The sequence below is a fragment of the Astatotilapia calliptera genome, chromosome 6, assembly GCF_964374335.1.
Source record: "Astatotilapia calliptera chromosome 6, fAstCal68.1, whole genome shotgun sequence".
NCBI lineage: Eukaryota > Metazoa > Chordata > Actinopteri > Cichliformes > Cichlidae > Astatotilapia > Astatotilapia calliptera.
The window spans coordinates 857,501-865,000 of NC_137427.1; the positions used below are offsets into that span (position 1 = coordinate 857,501).

Below are 7,500 nucleotides of genomic sequence, written 5' to 3' on the forward strand. Positions count from 1 at the left end.
TGGAAGAGAAGTCGTTCACCGACACCTCAGAGAAGATATCATGGGTGGCTCTCTTGGCTTGGTCAGCGGCATGCTTCTTCAGGACGTTACCCGCTCCTGTCATGATTCTGGTCGCTTGGCAGCGGTAGAAAGCTCGACTCTTCTGTTGCTGGGTTAAAACTTGGTAATTCGCAAGCTCCATCAGCTGCTCCATCTCCTTCTCCGGATGTTTCTGTTTCAGCTCCTTCAGGATCCTCGCCACCTCCCTGCGGGCCTCCTCCTCGTCCAGCTCCTTCCCTTCAAATCCTGCCTCTCCATCTGTGAACTCCTCTCCATGAGAGTTGAGCATTTTTCCATCCATTTCAATGTCAACCTTTGAGGGAAGTTCTGGTTCTCCCTCCGTTTCGATGATCACTCCTTTCCGCTTCCCCGCCCTGTATCGCTTGTACATGTATTTGTAGAAAAGAAGTCTGCGATCCGCTATGTACGCCAATCCAACGCAAAGTGGGAAGAAGAAGAGCGTGAGAAGCCCCTCCCATATTTCCACAACTCCTGGAGAAAAGACAGCCAGGATCAGATAAAGCCAGGTGTAAGCAAAGACGCTCCAGGCAGCGGTGATGAAGAACACGCGCAAGTGCTTCACTTTTCTGGTCTCTCCTTCAGGAATGACAGACACACACAGCCCGATGATGACGAACATGTTGAAGGCGGCGCTTCCTACGATGGTGTTGGGACCGAGCTCCCCGGCATTGAAGTTGTGCCCACAAACCTCCACCACTGAGAGGAGGATCTCTGGGGCGGATGAACCCAGTGCCATCAGGGTCAGGTTGGACACTGTCTCATTCCAGATGCGTACAGTCGTCGTGATCTTCTCACCGTTTGGTTTCTTGATGGTGATCCGTCTCTCCTGGGAGGTGATGACTTCGATGGATGCCATGAAGCGATCGGCGATAATGGAGACCCCTAAGAACATGTACGCTAACCCCACGAAGTATATGGTTGCTCTGGCGAGGCGGTCAGTGAAGGCTGGGTTTTCTGGCTTCCACATAGGAAGGATAACGCCCTCTATGCAGTTGGTGCTTCCACCACATTTGCTGTGGTTGGTGGCTGTCTGGTTGTAGGTGAGAGTCAGAGTAGAGCCCGCTGCTGCTGAATATGGAAACTCAGTTGAGATGACGGTCAGAAAGAAAATCAGCTTATAGGTGAAGAACATCGGCATGGTCCTGGCTGGGCTCATGGTGCTTCAGCTCCCTTAAACCTGTAAGATACAGAGAGAGTGCTCATTATTCTGGTTTCTCCCTAATTATGTTTAAAACTGAGCTGGAGCTGAAGCCTTGTTCCACATTCAAACTAGCTCTACTTCTAAAAGTGGCTGTGAAACTGGCAGCAGCAGTGCTTCAGTGAAAAAAGGAGAGTCTGTCCTCTCATCTGTATGAAAGCTAAAGTCTGTCCTGACCCACACATGAGTCATGTTCTCATGAGATGGGCTTGGTTTGTGAAACATGAAATGCTTCTGGCAGGCTGAACAATATTATTGGTGTATCTTATGGGGTGGCTGTAGCTCAGAAATCTGCTCTCTCCTTCTAGTACTGACAGGGAGAGAGAGCAGATTTCTTCTTCATTGGCTTCCTGTTAAATCCAGAATTCAAAATCCTGCTCCTCACATACAAGGTCTTAAATAATCAGGCCCCATCTTATCTTAATGACCTTGTAGTACCATATCACCCTATTAGAGCACTTGGCTCTCGCTCTGCAGGCCTACTTGTTGTTCCTAGAGTATTTAAAAGTAGAATGGGAGGCAGAGCCTTCAGTTTTCAGGCCCCTCTTCTGTGGAACCAGCTTCCAGTTTGGATTCAGGAGACAGACACTATCTCTACTTTCAAGATTAGGCTTCAAACTTTCCTTTTTGCTAAAGCATATAGTTAGGGCTGGACCAGGTGACCTTCCCACTGTCGCCAAAGTGCTTGCTCATAGGGGGTCATATGATTGTTGGGTTTTTCTCTGTATGTATTATTGTAGGGTCTACCTTACAACATCAAGCACCTTGAGTCGACTGTTGTTGTGATTTGAATTGAATAGATCAGGTCAGCTACACAGCAAATTCAAAAGTGTTAAATGTTTTGGTGTTAATAGTCTTCTTGCAAAAGTAGAGTTAATTTTACTCTAAGTAGAGTCACATTCTTTTAACCACCAACAGAGTAAATTCACAGACTCCGCCCCCAGCACGGCTCCAATCGAAGCTGAAGTGAAGCCGTTTCAGAACATTTTGCTCTACATATTTGAGTTGTTTGCCATGCTTGGTAAGTCATTTTTTCAAAGATTGTTTCAATTATTATTATGAGCTTTTACTTCTGTGGCTCTTTGGAGTTGAGACAAAGCTGTGTGAAAGGCATTAGCCATGTTGCTCGCTGATAGCATAATATTCTGTTTTAGCTAGCTGAAAGGTATTGTTTGCGGGCAAATACCACAGCACTGAAAAAAGCTTGCATGTGAATTTTCAGTCAAACCTTTGGTCAAATACGCCTAAAACAATGTGTAGAATGTGAAATGTTGGTATAATGGTGCTGCTTGAAGCCTGAAAATGATCGCCCATAAAAAAACCGAGCAAACAGCAGTAGCTGACGTCCTGACTGGGTTCTACGTTAGCATAGATCCCTCCAGAGTTTTGTGCACATGGTTTAGGTAAAAATGAAAAAGGTTGAGGTTTTACATTTAGTTCAGTATTACCTGTTGCCTGTGTCTTTGTCTTTTGGGAAAATACTTTACACAAGTAATGGCTCAAAGAGGATTCCTTTTTTTTTTACTGTGCTGCAATTGTTTACTGGATTATTTGTGCCATTAATTAGTGTCAACTAATTTTTATTCAATCTCCGCACAGGATATGCTTGTGAAGATGGAATATGGGGGAGAGCAGAAGTGCGTTGCAGTTCCACAAAGGGATGAATGAAGGACATGCATATTGTATTGAAGAAATAAGTGATGAGATGCTGTTATTTGCATTTACCATGTCAGACCTTTTGATAAACAAAATTCTAATGAAAGTGAGAACATGTATACTGTTACTTCTTTCAGAAAATGTTTTGAAATTGTGGTGCACAGTTCAGAATAAATGTTTTTCAAAAACCATTGCATCTTTTTAGTAAATGTTTATTTCCAAAAGAAATTTCTAGAAGGTCAGAACAGTAAAATTCCTGCTTTTTAGAATGAATTAGAAGATAACTCTTACGTAGTTAAACTAAAATACTCTTTGAGAGTTAATATATAAACTCTTAACACCAAGTGTTAAATTATCAACTCCAGACAGATTTGGTGTTTAACACTAAATCAGAGTTAACGTACCAACTCTCCAAAAAGAGTTAAATTAACACTCTCTGGTGTGGACCCATATAGACACTTTAATAGTGTTGAAGTCAAATCCGACAGTGTTAATTTGGACATGCTGGATTTGCTGTGTACTAATCAAAAGGTTGGCAGTTTGATCCCTGCTCCTGTCTCCATGCCAAGGTATCTGTGGGCAAGACACTGAACCTCATGTTGCTCTCTGAGGCATTCTTCAGAGTGTGGCTGTTAGAGAGAAAGCACTTGAGTAGAAAAAAAGTGTTTGTGTGAATGTGATAGTGCAGATGGGGCGGAGCCACAGAGCAGCTCCTCCTATTTCAACCCTACACCAGCAACACTGAAGTCTAATGAGAGGCTGCTCTTACAATAACAGCTGACAACAGCAACCATGGCTGTTGTTCCTACAAGGTCACATTTCACACCTCAGTATGACTATGAAAAGACACAAAGCAGCCCAATTACACAAAGGCAAACTAACCTGCTGCAAGAGAGCGAGACAGGAAATCAAAGGTACAAAAGTATATAATAAAATAAATATATATATATATATATCTATATATAATAAAAAGAAACAGAAAAGTACCACGAACACTGCAAATCACTTTAGAAGAAAGAAAAACGTCAACACAAGCTGTCAGAAATGTGATAAAAGAAGACAAAGCTACGAAGAGAAAACGACAACCAGCGAGCCGCAAACCTGCTGGAAAAGAGAAAAACTACTACTGGAGGACATCAAACTGTTAAAACAAGTGACAAAAAATGACTAAAGTGACACAGTCCTTTAAATTCGTTTATGTCTCTTTTATATTCAAGCTTTTTAAATAAAGATAAAATTTGAATGGACATCTTTAAAATGATTCGATGATCTTTAATAACCCAACCAAGTTTGCAGCTCACACACACTGATCACAAACACTGCTGCGTGTCAGCGTCCAGGTCAAAAATGCTAATTTATAATAAAAAAATATATACATAAATAAACAAGGATGGGTGTGCAAAAATGAACAATCGTAGACCGATTAATCCAAACCATCCCTGTCAGAGTTAGATCAGGGAGAGATGCTGTGACCTGCTGTGACATGAACAGCAACACAAGCTCAGCTGAAACGCTGGAGCACGATTGCTCAGGAGAAAATCAGAAACCTACCTTGGCTCAAACTGTTTCAGGTGAAGATCAAACTCACTGATGGACGATGGAAAAGAAGAAAAAATCAGAAGGGTGACAAATGCACAAGACTTTTCATCTGACAGAGAGCTGAAACCCCGACACTAAACCTCCTCCAGAGGACCAGCGAGAGGCTGTCAGACGGCGTGGAGACGAGGAACAGAAACACCACCTGATGATAACACCGAAATAACAACAGAGCCGACGGAGCAGCGCCGTCCTCTCCTCAGCACCTCCTCTCCCTCTGCCGCCCGCAGGGTGACGTTAACAAAGAGGACACGAAATCAGCAAATCAGATCACGTGTAACAAATTCATTCAGAGCCAGGCTGTTTCCTGCAGCTCCGCTCTCACGTTTCCTCTTTAACGGGGGTCAGATTACTGAATCTGGAGTTTGGTGAGTCCACACCTCACGTCTCATCCTAAACTGATTTGGTCCTCCTCTGCTTCCTGCAAACTTCAATTCAGTTTGATTTACACAGCGCCAAACCACAGCAACAGTCGCCTCAAGGTGCTTTATATTGTAAGGTCGACCCTACAATAATCCATACAGAGAAAAACCCAACAATCACATGATCCCCTATGAGCAAGCACTTTGGTGACAGTGGGAAGAAAAAACTCCCTTTTAACAGGAAGAAACCGCCGTTTATCAGACTGATCTATGGACCAAACTGCATTTTATTCACCCCGTTACCTCAGCCTCGTCTCCTTTACTTCACTTCAATCAGTGCTGGGAGGAGTTTCTCCTTGTACCACCGCTACAGTGAAAACTTATCCAGAAGTACTCGAGCTGTACTTCTCTGGTCTCAGCTCTCTCACACAGACCTCCCCTCTGAGAGTTGAACCTGAGCTACAATCAGAGATCAGCTGTGTCCAAAAACAGCTGTTTGGCTCCGATTTAGTCAGATTTAAACAGGCGAGTTATGAAATCATCCTCCCGCCGTACAGGTGGCGTGAAGGATGGAAATATCTACTGAGATCAACCAATCGGTGCATCAGGCTGTAAGCATGGGAAGTTTAACATGGGAGTCTATGAGGACTGACTCACTGCTGCCTCCGCTGGATGTCAGAGGAACTGCAGGCTTTGGTCCTTCTGGTCCTTCACTTGTGGTACAAAGTACCAGCAACAACAGTACTAATCCTCACACGCCAAAGTACTGCTGTATACTATTACCACACCATTACACCCTATAAAATCACACAACATTACACCAGCTACCCTACAGCATCACCTACGTCTGCATTACATCACTCCATCCCAGAGGCGTGACGATGACCTGAAGAAGCCCAGCTGCCGCAGAGTAAACCCGGCCTGTGGTGCTTCTCTGAGCTGGTACTCACCTCTGGTCCTGACACAGCAGCAGCAGGAGAAGAGAGTGCGCTCAGGAGGGAGAGCCGAGTCCGATAACTGCTCTAAATTTAACAGAAAAACATGTCGTACTAAACATGGCTGCGTAGCTGCCTGCGTGCTGCTTATCGTCCTTCTGCTGGCGGGCCATGGCCATACAAGGCTCTGCAGGGCCCGGGGCCATTCAGCAGCTCCTCGTCACCACCGACACGTGGGGAGATAACCGCTAACGGCTAACAGAGGCAGGAATGCTGGGACAAGTGCCTCGCAGCCACCCCCATCCCCAAACCCCCACACATGACATCTGCACAACCTTCACAGGGAGGCATCCAGAGAGCGACACACTCACACCTTTAAACACGGTTCCTCACAGCAGACGAGCCTCGCACAACTTCTGATTTTATTGTAAGTTCTTAATATTACAACGAGATGCTTTTTGTGACTGAGGCTGACACCTGTGCAGGTTCACCTGCAGATTGAAACCCTTGCTGCGGGGTTATGAGGACAGAGTTCAGCTTTAAGCATTCACAGAGCAACACTTCCTGTGATTATCGTGATCATTTCCTGCAGCAACATGCTCGTGCTGCGGTTCAGTCTCAACGATGAAGGTTTAGGAGTGAACTGTAAAACTCGTGCTTCTGGTGTCTGTGCAGACCAATCATGAGATAAACACGGGGGTCAGCTGACCCTCCTAGAACCACGTCTCATTTTCTGTTATTTTCCGCTGCATCAGTGCAAGTTTACAGAAACTCGGACCTCCTCTCAGCATCAGTGACATGGATCAGAGAGCAGAAACCAGCACTGGTGCATTGTGGGTAAACTTTCAGGTGTCTGCTCAGAGCAGGTGAGAGCAGGTGCTGTTTGAGGCTCATGATAGCTGGGATGTTAACGTCCATACTGATGATGGCTCTGACCTCTGCTGGGAGTTTTATGAGAGTCATGGACACGTTTCGTTTTTACCAGCATGTATCTGGCTCAGCTCACGCCAAAGGGCACTCTGGACCTTGTTCTCAGGACATTTTTACTTCGGACCAGCGCTGTGTTATTTTTATTTATCTGTATCTGTCCTACACCAGTTCAGCCTGTTGTCCAACACCAGTAACTTTACCTGAGTTGGCGAGCTTAGTGGTACCATCTCTGTTACCTACACCAGCAGATCAAAAATGTCCCACAGAGCATCACCCCCAGTGTGCTCACTGTCGTTTCCTGGCCTCTGGCAAAGTAGCTGCTTCAAAAATGGTGTCATCCACCCACTTTTGAAAAAGGAACATTTGGATCCTCCTCTGATTGGCAGTTATAGACCCACCTCCAAGTTGCCACTTACTGCTAAGATCTTAGAGAAGCCTGCGGCCCTCCCTGAGACCTCACTGAGTCAGCTCTGAGAGCATCAAATGATGATGCAGAATGACGACGGTTGCTGTTCTGTGTTGGAGCTCATCTTTTCATTCTGCTCAACAGGTGCTGGGTTGGTGTATCAGGATCTGGCTTGGAGCGCTTCTCTTCGTACCTGTCTGACACCAACAAGCTCACCTGCTTGCTCAGGTGTCAGCAGGCTGGTGTAGTGTGGGGAGTAGTGAGTGCGACAGCTGAGCCTGAGCCAGCACAACAACCAGAAACAACCAGCAACCAAGTCTCGTAGGCTCAGACGACTGCTGCTGCAGCACAGGAGGA

The 7,500-nt window shown here is 45.4% G+C and overlaps 2 protein-coding genes across 6 annotated transcripts in view; one reads left to right on the plus strand and one right to left on the minus strand.

Moving 5' to 3' along the window:
* The window catches only part of slc8a1a (solute carrier family 8 member 1a), a 29,583-nt gene extending 23,762 nt beyond the window's left edge, over positions 1–5,821 (minus strand). For 2 of the 4 annotated variants that reach the window (XM_026169455.2, XM_080302275.1), the window contains exons 1-2: positions 4,466–4,648; positions 1–1,237 (exon numbers count right to left, since the gene is read on the minus strand). The exon at positions 1–1,237 is cut by the window's left edge and continues 580 nt beyond it. In XM_026169455.2, the coding sequence (XP_026025240.2) occupies positions 1–1,216 (1,216 nt within the window). In that variant the 5' untranslated portion in view covers positions 1,217–1,237; positions 4,466–4,648. Of the gene's footprint in view, positions 1,238–4,465; positions 4,650–5,717 lie in introns of those variants that run through there. The other 2 variants (XM_080302276.1, XM_026169459.2) reach the window with 2 other exon arrangements.
* Positions 1–7,500, plus strand: part of LOC113023455 (phosphofurin acidic cluster sorting protein 2-like) — a 54,553-nt gene that overhangs the window by 45,710 nt on the left and 1,343 nt on the right. Inside the window, exon 24 of one of the 2 annotated variants that reach the window (XM_080302277.1) lies at positions 7,288–7,500. This exon is cut by the window's right edge and continues 1,343 nt beyond it. In XM_080302277.1, coding sequence (XP_080158403.1) covers positions 7,288–7,391 — 104 coding nt within the window. In that variant the 3' untranslated portion in view covers positions 7,392–7,500. Of the gene's footprint in view, positions 1–2,857; positions 3,106–7,287 lie in introns of those variants that run through there. The other variant, XM_080302278.1, reaches the window with a different exon arrangement.